Here is a 15,040-nt window from a genome sequence, read left to right on the forward strand (position 1 = left end):
ACATTTCCACTTCACTCTTTTCCCAAGAAAACAGTGAAACATAATTCCAAGAAAACATATAAAAAAGCCTTGGCTAACTAAAGGAATAAGAATATCTTGCAACCGTAAAAGAGAACTGTATCTAACAGCAAGAGGGAGTACTGACCCCGAAATTGTTCAATATTATAAAAACTATTATGCGGTACTAAGAAAAGTTATTAAAAAGTCCAGAAGCATGTGTATCATGTCTGAGATCAGTAACTCTGATAATAAAATTAAAGCAATTTGGAATATTATTGAAAGGGAAACAGGGCAACCAAGAGGGAAGACTTTAGTGGCATAAAACTGAATGACAAGTGTACTAACAAACAATCTGAAATTGGAAATATTTTCAATAATCATTTTTTAAATGTTGTGGAGAAAGTAGGATCTACGTCTTCACTAGAAGAGGCAAGACTTCTAATAGAAGAGGCCATACCTGTGCAGTTTGAAACAACTGTATTTCCTTGAACCTCTCCCTCTGAAATCAGTAAAATAATAAACTCACTGAAAAGTAAAAGCTCTTGCGGAATTGATGGCATTTCCAGCAAGATACTTAAAGCTTGTTCCCCACAGATAAGTAGGATTCCCAGCCACGTATGTAATACCTCTTTGGAGCAGGGTGTTTTCCCCGATAGACTGAAATATGCCATTGTAACACCATTGCATAAAAAGGGGGATACGTCGGATGTCAACAACTATCGCCCAATCTCTCTTCCGACAGCTCTATCAAAATTTCTTGAGAAAGTAATGTATTCAAGAGTACCCTCCCATACATGTAAAAATAAAGTACTAACAAAATGTCAGTTTGGTTTTCAGAAAGGCTTTTCAACACAAAATGCTATATACGCTTTCACTGATCAAATATTAAATGCTCTGAATAACCGGACATCACCCATTGGTATTTTTTGTGATCTCTCAAAGGTCTTTGACTGTGTAAATCATGGAATTCTTTTAGATAAGCTAAATCATTATGGTTTGAGGGGGGCAGTGCACAAATGGTTAATTCATACTTAACTGGAAGAATGCAGAAAGTTGAAATAATTGGTTCATGTAATGTTAATACAACAGCTGATTCCTCAAACTGGGGGGCTATCAAGCACGGGGTCCCACAGGGTTCGGTCTTGGGTCCTTTAGTGTTCTTGATATACATTAATGACTTACCATTCCATCTTGATGAAGATGCAAAGTTAGTTCTTTTTGCTGATGATACAAGTATAGTAATAACATCCAAAAACCAAGAACTAAGTGATGTAATTGTAAATGATGTTTTTCACAAAATTATTAAGTGGTTCTCAGTAAACGGACTCTCTTTAAATTTTGATAAAACACAGTATATACAGTTCCGTACAGTAAATGGCACAACTCCAGTAATAAATACAGACTCTGAACAGAAGTCTGTAGCTAAGGTAGAATTTTCAAAATTTTTAGGTGTGTCCATTGATGAGAGGTTAAACTGGAAGCAACACATTGATGGTCTGCTGAAACGTCTGAGTTCGGCTACATATGCTATTAGGGTTATTGCAAATTTTGGTGATAAGAATCTCAGTAAATTAGCTTACTATGGCTACTTTCATTCACTGCTTTCGTATGGTATCATATTCTGGGGTAATTCATCGTTGAGTAGAAAAGTATTCATTGCTCAAAAACGTGTAATCAGAATAATTGCTGGAGCCCACCACGGTCATCTTGCAGACATCTATTTAAGGATCTAGGGATCCTCACAGTAACCTCACAGTATATATATTCACTTATGAAATTTGTTGTTAATAACCCAGCCCAGTTCAAAAGTAATAGCAGTGTGCATAGCTATAACACCAGGAGAAAGGATGATCTTCACTATGCAGGGTTAAATCTGACTTTGGCACAGAAGGGGGTAAATTATGCTGCCACAAAAGTCTTTGGTCACCTGCCAAACAGCATCAAAAGCCTGACAGATAGTCAACCAACATTTAAAAATAAAAGAATTTCTAGATGACAACTCCTTCTACTCATTGGCTGAATTTTTAGATATAAACTAAGGGAGGGAAAAAAAACTAACTTAAGCATTAGTGTCATGCAATATTTTGTGTAATGTAATATCTTGTACAGACATCTTTCATTAACCTGACACGTTCCACATCATTACGAAGTGTCGTATTCATGATCTATGGAACAAGTATTAATCTAATCTAATATAATCTAATCTATTGCACTGGAAACAGTGGACCAAGGGATTTTTAGGAGTGTGGAAATCTTGTGTACAGACGTATAACACAAATGACACTGCCGGCTGCTGTGGCCAAGCGGTTCTAGGCAATTCAGTCCATAACCATGTGGCTGCTATGGTCAGAGGTTTAAATCCTGCCTTGGGCATAGATGTGTGTGACGTCCCTACGTTATTTAGGTTTAAGTAGTTTTAAGTCTAGGGGACTGATGACCTCAGATGTTAAGTCCCATAGTGCTTAGAGCAATTTGAACAAATGACACCCAATCACCTGACAACATTCAAAGTCCAAGAGTTCTGCGTAGCAAGCACCCCATTCTGCTCTCACGATGTCTAATGACTACTAAGGTCGCTGATATGGAGTAACTGGCAGAAGGTGGCAGCACAATGCATCTATTATGAAAAAGTATGTGTTTAGGGTGACCAATACTTTTGATCACATAGTGTATATTCCACCTAATACATGATTTACAATTCACTAAAATTTCAGAAATGTCTTCACACTTTTACATGGGAAAAAAAATAGAGGCAGACAGATGGGGTATACAAATTCCATTTCAAATGTGTGTGTGAGAAGAATGGCATCTGGCCATTGTCTACCATTAACATTGGCAAATTCGGATTAACATACAACATGGTGCAGATATGGGATATGGCCAGGATAAAAAAGAATGAAGAGTCAGCAGCACTATCAAACTGTTCACTGATGATACTGTTGTCTACAAGAAAGTAGCATCGTTGGATTATTGTAAGGAAATGCAGAATAATGCACCAAATGAACCTCTTTAAATGTGTTTAAATGAAAGACAATGTCAATAATAAAACAAAAAATATGTGACTGTATCCTATTAAAATATCAATGATAAACTTCTGGAGCCTGTTGTATTATTTAAATATTTAGGGATAATACCAAGAAGCAATATGAAATGGGATGAACGTACAAAATCTGATAGGAATGCAAATGGAAGACTTACATATTGAAAGGATGTTGGGAAATATTAGTGCAACAGTAAAGAAAATCACACACGAGAACAGTGCAACTAATTCAGGAGTACTGTTCCATCATTCAGTATTTCGAGTCCTTGTGAAATAATAAGCAAGACAGCAAACATTTGAACCCGCACTGTTACGATCAAAACAGGTCAGTATGATCTACACGAAAGTGTAATTCAGATGCTTGGGGAACTTTAATGGAATCTTTGGAAGCAGGAGGACTCCTGATGATAGATACCCTGGTGGGTAAATTTAGAGAAACAGTAGTTGAATAAGATGACTTGCTAATTCTGCTGCCACTCTCATGTCTCTTGAGGAGATCATGAGAAGCAGATGAGAAAGATAGGGCAGATACAGATACATTTTCATGTTTCCCTTCACTCAATACACAGACAGAATAGGATACAAAATTGCTAATATTGGCATAATGTACATTCCTCTTACAGCTTGCAGAGTACATAGATGTGGACGATTATAATGTCACATGTTGTTGTTGTTGTGGTCTTCAGTCCTGAGACTGGTTTGATGCAGCTCTCCATGCTACTCTATCCTGTGCAAGCTTCTTCATCTCCCAGTACCTACTGCAGACAACATCCTTCTGAATTTGCTTAGTGTATTCATCTCTTGGTCTCCCTCTACGATTTTTACCATCCATGCTGCCCTCCAGCACTAAATTGGTGTTCTCTAGATGCCTCAGAACATGTCCTACCAACCGATCCCTTCTTCTAGTCAAGTTGAGCCACAAACTCCTTTTCTCCCCAATTCTATTCAATACCTCCTCATTAGTTATGTGATCTACCCATCTAATCTTCAGCATTCATCTGTAGCACCACATTTCGAAAGCTTCTATTCTCTTCTTGTACAAACTATTTATCGTCCACGTTTCACTTCCATACATGGCTACACTCCATACAAATACTTTCAGAAATGACTTCCTGACACTTAAATCTAACTCGATGTTAACAAATTTCTCTTCTTCAGAAACGCTTTCCTTGCCATTGCCAGTCTACATTTTATATCCTCTCTACTTCGACCGTCATCAGTTATTTTGCTCCCCAAATACCAAAACTCATTTACTACTTTAAGTGTCTCATTTTCTAATCTAATCCCTCAGCATCACCCGATTTAATTCGACTACATTCCATTATTCTTGTTTTGCTTTTGTTGATGTTCATCTTATATCTTCCTTTCAAGACACTGTCCATTCCGTTCAGTGCTCTTCCCGGTCCTTTGCTGTCAACGGCGAACCACAAAGTTTTTATTCCTTCTCTGTGGATTTTAATGCCTACCCCGAACTTTTCTTTTGTTTCCTTTACTGCTTGCTCAATATACAGATTGAATACAGGGTGTATACGTGGACAAGGAAAAAAAATTCCCGGATTTCCCGGTTAAAAATACATTTTCTCCCGGGTGACAGTACAATTTCCCGGCACTTTAGAAAACGAAACTCAGGGAAAAAGACACGTTTTGGAAACATCTTTGATGTGCAGCAACATGTACGCTGCATATTTTCGTATTACGAAAGTATGCACTGGAATTCCACCGAACACCACATGTTGCTTTCCGAATCATTGAAATCGAGATTTCGATGCAGTTTTGTAGGCCGTTCGTAGTTCCTGTCACGTGATCTCGCCAGCCGATGACAGCGGATATTCAGAACATATGACACTTGGTAAAGTCAGCCAACAGCAACATCACTGTTAAGTAGCATGAACACACAAACAGGGAAAGTTAATTGTTTAAATTAATATACACAGTGTTGCTACAAGAAAAGCAAAGTTTTTGCATATAGTATTTTTCTCAAGCTACAAAGGAAGCTAAGCTTTCGCATATACTGTTGATCCTTTTTGCGCCTGTGACACTTAAGGATATATCACACAAATGTGCCAGTAAGCCGGCCGGAATGGCCGAGTAGTTCCAGGCGTTTCAGTCTGTAACCGCGCGACCGCTATGGTCGCAGGTTTGAATCCTGCTTTGGGCATGGATGTGTGTGATGTCCTTAGGTTAGTTAGGTTTAAGTAGTTCTAAGTGACTGATGGCCTCAGATGTTATGTCCCATAGTGCTCAGAGCCATTCTTTGTGCCAGTAAAATTTTTAATGATGACATAAATGTCTGATCTTCAGGATTTGAAATTCTTCTAAATGGCATGTCATCAAAGAGTTGTTTATTAAATGAGAGTCAAACGCTCTGTGCTTTAATAAATTCATGGTACATTCGTGTACATAGTTCAACTTACGTAAAAGGATATTTACTTTGAAAGTAACGCTTTTCAAACCACTATTCGCAATATTTTCCTGCGACCTGTTAGAAATAGGCTCGTTTCAGCAGTTGCCAAAAGCGCAGAAAACAGGCGACACCACGCTTGGGTAGCTATCATGACGTAGGAAGCCCGTATGTACGTACGTGTAAAACATTGAAAGATCCTACATTATGTCATAAAAGAAACAAGACATCAGTGGACACTGCAAGAGCAGCAGAATTTTGTGAACAATATTAAAATGTGCACATTTAAAGTGCATACTTAAAGTGCACATTTGTACGTCCGGATTGCCAATGAAGTAGACCTCGACCAGATATTAAGCTTATCAGTGAGGTTTTCGGGATGTAAAGCACCAGTACCATATTACATCATGTTTGGTTCTTTATTATGACATAATGCCATACGTGCTAGAAATTGAAAATGTGCACTTGAAATGCAGCTAACAGTTGAAACTAGCCAGTACTGTGGAATTAAACATTTCGTTTCAAATACTTTGACTGCCTCCGCAGAAAAGGTTAACAGAAGTAAAATTTCTTTAGCAGACAGACAAAAATAACTTCATTGTCCCGCAAGGCGATTAATGCTCGACTGTCAGAAAGGTGGAAATAAAACATTTGACGTGAAACGAACGGGAAACAACAAAATCACTAAATGTAAACACGGGTTATGTGGAGACTACCCACTATAACTCAGACTGCTCTGCGCATCAGCCCCGGATCTACGACATTTGCGAACCGAGTCAATATTTTAAAAAAATCGAATTTTCAAAATATGTTCATCTTGTAGCGCACATCTTTCTGAAAAAAACATAAAACATATGTATTCGAGGAAATAAAAGACATATTATTTGGTCTTAAGTATGCCAAAGTGCAGCGCCACGCCTCTTCATAAAGCATTTTTCTACCGCACGTCCAAACTATATTCAGTGCCATGCCTCTTCATAAAGCATTTTTCTACCGCACGTCCAAACTATATTCAGGCGAGTGGAAATTTAAATGTCCTGTGGTGCCTCTCCTGCTCCCAGTCGGCCGGTTTGACAGCCTGCCCCTCTTTTTTTTTTTTTAAAAAGAGAGAGAGAGAGAGAGAGAGAGAGAGAGAGAGAGAGAGAGAGAAAATCTAGCAGTTAATAGTGGATGGAATTATTTGTAATCGAGAGAACAAGAACTGTTCAGAAAATCTGAACTCTTTATTGCCTATTAGTTAATAACTTACTGTTTTGTGTAACATAAAATTAAATACAGGATATATAAAACCAATACTGACAAGTGATAAGCAAGAAATTACACATTTCTTCAAACCTTAGTTCCTAGAATTTTTTCTATCTTATCTTCCTACAGCTTTACATGGCGTGTTTTCCTTTCTGCGAAAGAATCTATTATCTTATCAAAGGTCGTCAAACGTTTTGCTACATGAAAAATCGAAATGTCGTTATCTTTAATACTGAAAAAGCTGGTAGTACAAATAATACCCAAGACTGGCGTGGTTTCTTGATCTTATTACATCTATTTTGCCACTGTCTGCTAGATAAAACAAAATAGGGCTTTCTAATGTGGGAGCAATTTTGTAACACACCAAATAAACGAGTTTCAGCACAAATGGCCATTTTTATAACACGACAGAATATAATCCATGAAGTACCAATATCAAGTGCCTATTAGGCCTGCTACAAGCAAAAAGCTTTATGTTAGGAAATAGTTTCACATTTCATTCATACGCACCAGCTTCAAGCATGAGATCGAAAAGTAGTATTACGAAATTTTTATATACATTTGGAATCGTCTTAATCTTCCATAATTTGTGTGATGTCCCTGTTTCTCCTCCTCCCTTGTTCTAACAATCTTGCCATCACCAATTCTGTAGCTATTGCTGCCATTGTCAATATTTGTTTGCTGATTAACTTCACTAACCCGGTCAGAATCACAGGTTTAGTTATCCTGCGATTATTTTCCGGTTAGGTGTTATTATGTGTTCGAACAACACGTTTTCCGCGTTGCTTCCAGAATAGAACTTACGTGTATGCTAGCCGGAGAGTGCACCACTGGTCCTTACTAGTATAGTGATCTGGCCAAAAATTTTCTGTCAAAATTTCAATTTTTTGGATACACCGAGAAGATAATAAGTAATCTTTATTCCTGTTAGTCGTTTATTTCCATTCTGGTGGTATGAATCTATGGATTTCGCTAGTAATTATAACAATGCTGATCAAACCCAATCAACCACATAATCAGACAGCGATTGGCATTCATCCGTTCAGCTTTACTCCCTCAGCTCGAATTGCCCCGCCCCCTTTGGTCTGCGGAAAGTTTATTTCTAGATGCAACGAGGATTCTCCTGACAGAGACATCACATACGCTATGCATGCATTCAAAAGTCAACTTATGATTCATTCAGAAATCAACTTAAAATGTGTTCAAAAACCAACAGGGAAGCGTTTCAAAATCATATGAATAATCGATAGACAAACGTGTGCTGGATGCTAGGCACTTTGTGGGACAAGTTTTTTCCCCTCAAGAATATGAATTTGGCACCCCCTTTTGCCGGTAGCATCTAGCTGCTTGCTGCGACTGCTTGCACAGCCAACAGCCACATTCTTGTAGCGAGATGTGGGAGAATCTACTACTCAAATGTGACTCAACTGCGCATGCACATGAGCCCGCGCGTAACTGCTAAAACAAACTGAATGTAAAGAGTTGCGACTTCACGCTCATTGGAGGCAATTTGTTGTTATGAAGCACTGCATAGTCTTCCTAAAGCCTTTGACACATTTACAACTGGCAGACGCTTGCATGGGCACTGTGTGTCGTTTTCGTATACGGCGCATTTCCTTTGCAACTTAAGTTATTTTTGTGTTTTCTCTCGTTTATCTTTTATTACTGAATATTCTTTTGCAGTATTGGGATACAGTAATATCCTTTGTTAGAGTATCGGTTCTTACAAGCCAACATTACAAAAATTTAACTGAAAACTCAAACAATGAAAAATTCCCGGAATTCTAAAAATATCCCGGGATTTTCTCGGTTTTCTCCAGGATGAAAAAATTCCCGGCTCTCCTGGTTGTCCCGGGTTGTATACACCCTTGAATAGCACCAGGGAGAGGCTACAACCCTGTCTCACTCCCTTCCCAACCACTGCTTCCCTTTCATGTCCCTCGACTCTTATAACTGCCATCTGGTTTCTGTACAAATTGTAAATAGCCTTTCGCTCCCTGTATTTTACCCCTGCCACCTTTAGAATTTGAAAGAGAGTATTCCAGTCAACATTGTCAAAAGCTTTCTCTAAGCCTACAAATGCTAGAAACATAGGTTTGCCTTTCCTTAATCTAGCTTCTACGATAAGTCGTAAGGTCAGTTTTGCCTCACATGTTCCAGTATTTCTACGGAATCCAAACTGATCTTCCCCGAGGTCGGCTTCTACTAGTTTTTCCATTCGTCTGTAAAGAATTCGCGTTAGTATTTTGCAGCTGTGACTTATTAAACTGATAGTTCGGTAATTTTCATATCTGTCAACACCTGCTTTCTTTGGGATTTGAATTATTATATTCTTCTTGAAGTCTGAGGGTATTTCGCTTGTCTCATACACCTTGCTCACCAGATGGTAGAGTTTTGTCAGGACTGGCTCTCCCAAGGCTGTCAGTAGTTCTAATGGAATGTTGTCTACACCGGGGGCCTTGTTTCGACTCAGGTCTTTCAGTGCTCTGTCAAACTCTTCACGCAGTATCGTATCTCCCATTTCATCTTCATCTACATCCTCTTCCATTTCCATAATATTGTCCTCAAGAACATAGCCCCTGTATAGACTCTCTATATACTCCTTCCACCTTTCTGCTTTCCCCTCTTTGCTTAGGACTGGGTTTCCATCTGAGCTCTTGATATTCATACAAGTGGCTCTCTTTTCTCCAAAGGTCTCTTTAATTTTCCTGTAGGCAGTATCTATCTTACCCCTCATGAGATAAGCCTCTACATTCTTTCATTTGTCCTCTAGCCATCCCTGCTTAGCCATTTTGCACTTCCTGTCGATCTCAGTTTTGTGACGTTTGTATTCCTTTTTGCCTGCTTCATTTACTGCATTTTTATATTTTCTCCTTTCATCAATTAAATTCAGTATCTCTTCTGTTACCCAAGGATTTCTTCTAGCCCTTGTCTTTTTATCTACTTGATCCTCTGCTGCCTTCACTATTCCATCCCTCAAAACTACCCATTCTTCTTCTTCTACTGTATTTCTTTACCCCATTCCTGTCAATTGTTCCCTTATGCGCTCCCTGAAGCTCTGTACAACCTCTGGTTCTTTCAGTTTATCCAGGTCCCATCTTCTTAAATTCCCACCTTTTTGCAGTTTCTTCAGTTTTAATCTACAGTTCAAAACCAATACATTGTGGTCAGTATCCACATCTGCCCCTGGAAATGTCTTACATTTTAAAACCTGGTTCCTAAATCTCTGTGTTACCATTATACAATCTATCTGATACCTTTTAGTATCTCCAGGGTTCTTCCATGTATACAACATTCTTTTATTATTCTTGAACCAAGTGTTAGCTACGATTAAGTTATGCCCTGTGCAAAATTCTACCAGGCGGCTTCCTCTTTCATTTCTTAGCCCTAATCCATATTCACCTACTGTGTTTCCTTCTCTTCCATTTCCTACTGTTGAATACCAGTCACCCCTGACTATTAAATTTTCGTCTCCCTTCACTACCTGAATAATTTCTTTTATCTCATCATACATTTCTTCAATTTATTCGTCATCTGAAGAGCTAGTTGGCATATAAACTTGTACTACTGTAGTAGGCATGGGCTTCGTGTCTCTCTTGGCCACTATAATACATTCATTATGCTGTTTGTAGTAGCTTACCCGCCCTCCTATTTTTTTTATTCATTATTAAACCTACTCCTGCATTACCCCTATTAGATTTTGTATTTATAAGCCTGTATTCACCTGACCAGAAGTCTTGTTCCTCCTGCCACCGAACTTCACTAATTCCCACTATATCTAACTTTAACCTGTCCATTACCCTTTTTAAATTTTCTAACTTACCTGCCCGATTAAGGGATCTGACATTCCACTTTCCGATCCGTAGAACGCCAGTTTTCTTTCTACTTATAACGACGTCCTCGTGAATAGTCACATAGCATTCTCTATATATTTGGACAGCCACTGACTTGTGAAAGGTATTCTAGGGAACATGGTTCATTTATTTTAAGTTCCACTATTTAACCACAGCCGGTCCAATTATGCCCATATTCCACCTGTGAATGATAACTAAGCCATTGCATTGTAAATGGCTATAACTAATGTAATATTGTGTTAACTGCTCACGACTTGCATTAGACAACTGTTTCAGATGGAAGAATTGCAACTAATTTATGATTCATGTAATGCCTATTGTCTTTTTGAGTTGGTTACCGGCTTAATGAAGAATTATATATATATATATACATGTGAAATTCAACAATTGCTCACCTCTTTTTCTTGTGGGCAGTGAGTGATTCCTGACCACTATCACTTGAAGAGGAACGAGATCTCGTGCGTGATCGCTTCTGTGCTGGCGATGTAGTATGCGATTGTGACGAGCCAGAATCAGAATCTGAATCACTGGAGCTCGATGTTGAGCAGCTGCCACTGGAACTGTCTGATGCCACACCTGTACTTTCATTCACATTCACAGAATCAGCAATGGCTGCTAGCGATGGCTCCTTCTCCTAAATGGCACAATAAAGTACACTTCATTATTTTTGTACAATAAACAGACTTGACCAATACAAAGTATGAGCATTAATATTAATTTGTACCTATTCTTAAAGTATTTTCAAAAGGAAAAATAAGTGTGAACATTAGTGATCGTCATTCAATATTTGGTGGCATTCTTCATATTATATCTACATGCTCTGTCTCTCTTTGGTGAAAAGATACAACAGATGGTTCACAGTATTGTCAGATGACAAGATGCTACATCATCATTGGAAGACCACATAAAGGAATTGGAAGCAGTGTCAGAGTGGAAAAAACACTACGCAGTCTCATTATATGAGTGCAGTACATGTAGGAAGACACCTCCACCAGTGCAAGACATTACACTTTCTTGCTCCTGGCAACCATAATATGTCTTGAGACTTGGCCTCTTGTGACTTGTTATCAATCTATGTATCCCTAAAAATGTACCTAATCATCTTATGTGGTACTCAGTTCATCCAAGCATCTTACTAATTTAGGGTTTAATTTGTAGAGACAGCAGTGTTGAGCCTGTACAGTTTGTTTACATGTACTAACAAAAGGGCTGTCTTCTGTTAAATTTATCAACTGTTTAATATCTTACCAAGATGATGAACATGAGATCAAGAAACTAGGTATCTGTTCCTGTGATGGACGTTTTCAATCTTCAGCATAGAAAATGGAGAAATTGCTGAATCAGACATTGCAATAATTATTCATTTGGCTGTCATATGATAATCTATACAGACAACATGAAGAAAGCCATCATTAGCAAATTGACCCACATTAAAAGTGAAATAATAATAATAATAATAATAATAATAATAATGCGTAGTAAGACAATGTGAATTCTTTTGTCTATACTGTTGGGTTCTGGAGCACCATTTTACTTTACTTAAAGGCACAGCTGTTTCCAACTATTTTGCAAAGTGAAAGAACAGTAAACGGAGGAAATAGAAGTTTTTTTACAGTTTATATAAAAATGTGTCAAACAATTAAGAAACGGAACCTACCTTCAGTACACGGTACCACTTTTGGGATAACTTTGGTCTTCCTCGTACAGTTTTGTGCCAAACAATGGGAAAGTTGGTACGGCTGCAGAAGTTTTGTGTGACAGCAATAGTGGTATCAAGGTTAAGAACTACATGCCACCATCCACCAGGTACAAATACAGTCTCTCCGGGGCCCTGGAGTATTTCTACCTGTTGCAAAATATATAAAGTATTTGAGACGGAGGGAATAAATGCCATGTAGTAAAACATGGAAGGCATTGTGAACGCGTTTAGGAACTAACAAGCATTTCAGTGTAATTTCATCTGCCCTCAAGCAGGCCATTTTTTCCCAAAAAATTCCTTTAATCCACATTCTGGGCCACTGACCCACTAAAGCTTTATTATGTACATCAAAGACATATTGTATATGATATGTTACATCTCATAAACTTGTATTCAATCCACTCTGATGAAGAGGAATGATGTAGATGTATAGCAGTGCATCAAAATTTGTTTACTTGGTCACTCAACAAAATAAGTCTTATTAGCTTGCAAAAAATCTAAGAAACCCACCAGCACAAACATGGAGGAGAATAAAAAGGCATTATTCCTCATTTCTCTTGGCTCAACAGTATGAGTTCTCTTAATGCAGTCATTACAAATACTGTAATGTGGACAGGTAACATACATTGACATATTTAGCATGTACTTGATGGAGTCAACTAATTAATGGAAAATCTCATATAAAGATGTGAAACAATTACTAACAAAGAGATAGAGGGGCTGGCCAGTACTTACCTCAGCTCAGTACAGCCGATAGAAACACAAAAAACAACCGAAAATTTAAGCTCCTAGCTTTCGGAATAAATGTTCCTTCATCAGGGAGGAGAGAGGGGAAAGAAAGGGAAGAAGGGAAAGTGGATTTAGTTACTCACAACCCAGGTTATGAAGCAACAGGGAAAGGAAAAGAAGCAACAGGGAAAGGAAAACAGGGAAGGTAGCAAGGATGGAGGCATGGTTGGAGTCATGCTGTCATAAATATTGTAACAGTTCAACTTACATTTCTAATTTTTTTTTAAATATGTTTCAAAGATTTTCTTGTGGAGATAATATAAACAGTCAAGCATTCACTTACATGGCAAGTAACATCAACATGGCAGCATCTATATACACTGTACCTGGCCAAAACACAAATCTGTTTCATTAACAAAACTGTTTTGAATGAAGCAAGCTTGGAACCTTGTTTGAAGCTACATGCAGTATGAAGCTAAGAACAAGATCTGGACCAATAAAGAAACAACAACTCAGGATTATTTGATCACTGTTCTCTACATGTAACAAAATAAATGCCATCATTGAACAAGATTTTGTAACAATACCCATTAAACATAACATCAATCTCACTTCTAAACAGTGATAGGGTACTGGCTTATAAACCTATATGATTATAAAATATATAGGGTTAATATTACGCTAGGCAGTACACACATATTTATTTATTTCACTGCTTGGAAAAAGAAACATTTGCTTTGACCCTATTAAATCTAGTAACTTAAAGAAAAATATTTTTTTTCATTCATTGCGAAAAAGCAGAGTGTGGTTTATTAAGTATTGTTGTCACAGACATTTAACAATGTCTACATTCCTAGCTTGCACAGAAATTTGCGTTTCTACTATATTCTGAAGCGAGCAGTACACTTTCAGAAAATTTACTTCGCTGAGGTCTGCCATCCAAGATATAAAAGACATTTTTCAATATCAGTGTTAGCAGAGATTTTCATTTTCATTTCAGCACTGAAACAAGATCCTAAAGCTGTGACCACATATTTGCATAGATCTGTTGCCATAAGAGCCTTCAGCCCAGTCTGAAGGTGCAACCCGCAGTTTTTCAATATTTCCTTCAGCTCTGAAGTAATTCTCATCATGTGTGTCAAAGGTGTGTTCATTTCATCATCACAAAATCCTTTTCCCACAATAACCAAGCCACCTTCAATCTGTTTTAATTGAAATATTGTTTGTGGGAAGTAGAGTATTCTCTAACAAACATGGTCTCAACAAATACTGAACTTATTTCATCATTAGAAAGTGAAATAGATCATTCGATCACTGCATATGGAAACTTTTGCATACTGTTACTGAGGAAGAATTACACCATTTTTTCAAAATATTCTGCCACAATGGTGACTGGAAAGCTAAGAGGTTCAGAGTGTTATTACTGTAAGAACGAAAACCTTCATATCTCTCTTCTGCACCTTTAAAAATGCAAAAATAAATGCTATCTCTTGTTGGCTCTGTTTCTGACAGTCTCTTTGCTGTGCCTATTTGCGACTCAGCAACTCCTCTACATGGTGAGTAGCAACTATCCTTTCCAATATTGTTACATTCCATCCTGGATTTTGTATTGCTGAATGCTTTCACGTACTAACACTCTTTACATTAATTATTGCAGTTTTAGATTCAATTTATGTGCCGAGCACTTAACATGGCTTAGTGATCTCCAATAATTGTTTGTGATGGGTTAGTTAATTTTTTCATATATTCACTCTGAATGCCAAATCCAAATGCACAGACTGGCGAGAGGAAGAAGGGAGAGGAGGAGGAAGGAAGGTGGCGGGGGGAGGAGGCCGTGTTCCAGTATACACTTTCACAGTATGTGAACTTACTAATGGTGATGGCGAAAGTGGATTTATGGGGGACCATTTGCTATACAGCAAAGATGGAATATAGTGTCAGCATGAGGACACTATCAATGGTTGCAGAGTTACTGGTGAAAGCCAAATCAGAACGAATGTTCTTCACAATGCTCATTCCATTCTTTTAACACTTTAGTGACCACAAGCCCGAGCATATATTCTGGGAGACGA

General features: G+C 38.0%; 1 protein-coding gene across 1 annotated transcript in view; it reads right to left on the minus strand.

The window, feature by feature from the left end:
• Positions 1-15,040, minus strand: part of LOC126272620 (bifunctional arginine demethylase and lysyl-hydroxylase JMJD6) — a 124,757-nt gene that overhangs the window by 21,154 nt on the left and 88,563 nt on the right. The window contains exons 6-7 of the mRNA XM_049975579.1: positions 12,198-12,386; positions 10,936-11,174 (exon numbers count right to left, since the gene is read on the minus strand). Coding sequence (XP_049831536.1) covers positions 10,936-11,174; positions 12,198-12,386 — 428 coding nt within the window. The remainder of the gene's footprint in view (positions 1-10,935; positions 11,175-12,197; positions 12,387-15,040) is intronic.

Source organism: Schistocerca gregaria, chromosome 5, assembly GCF_023897955.1.
Source record: "Schistocerca gregaria isolate iqSchGreg1 chromosome 5, iqSchGreg1.2, whole genome shotgun sequence".
In the NCBI taxonomy this organism is placed as follows: Eukaryota; Metazoa; Arthropoda; class Insecta; order Orthoptera; family Acrididae; genus Schistocerca; species Schistocerca gregaria.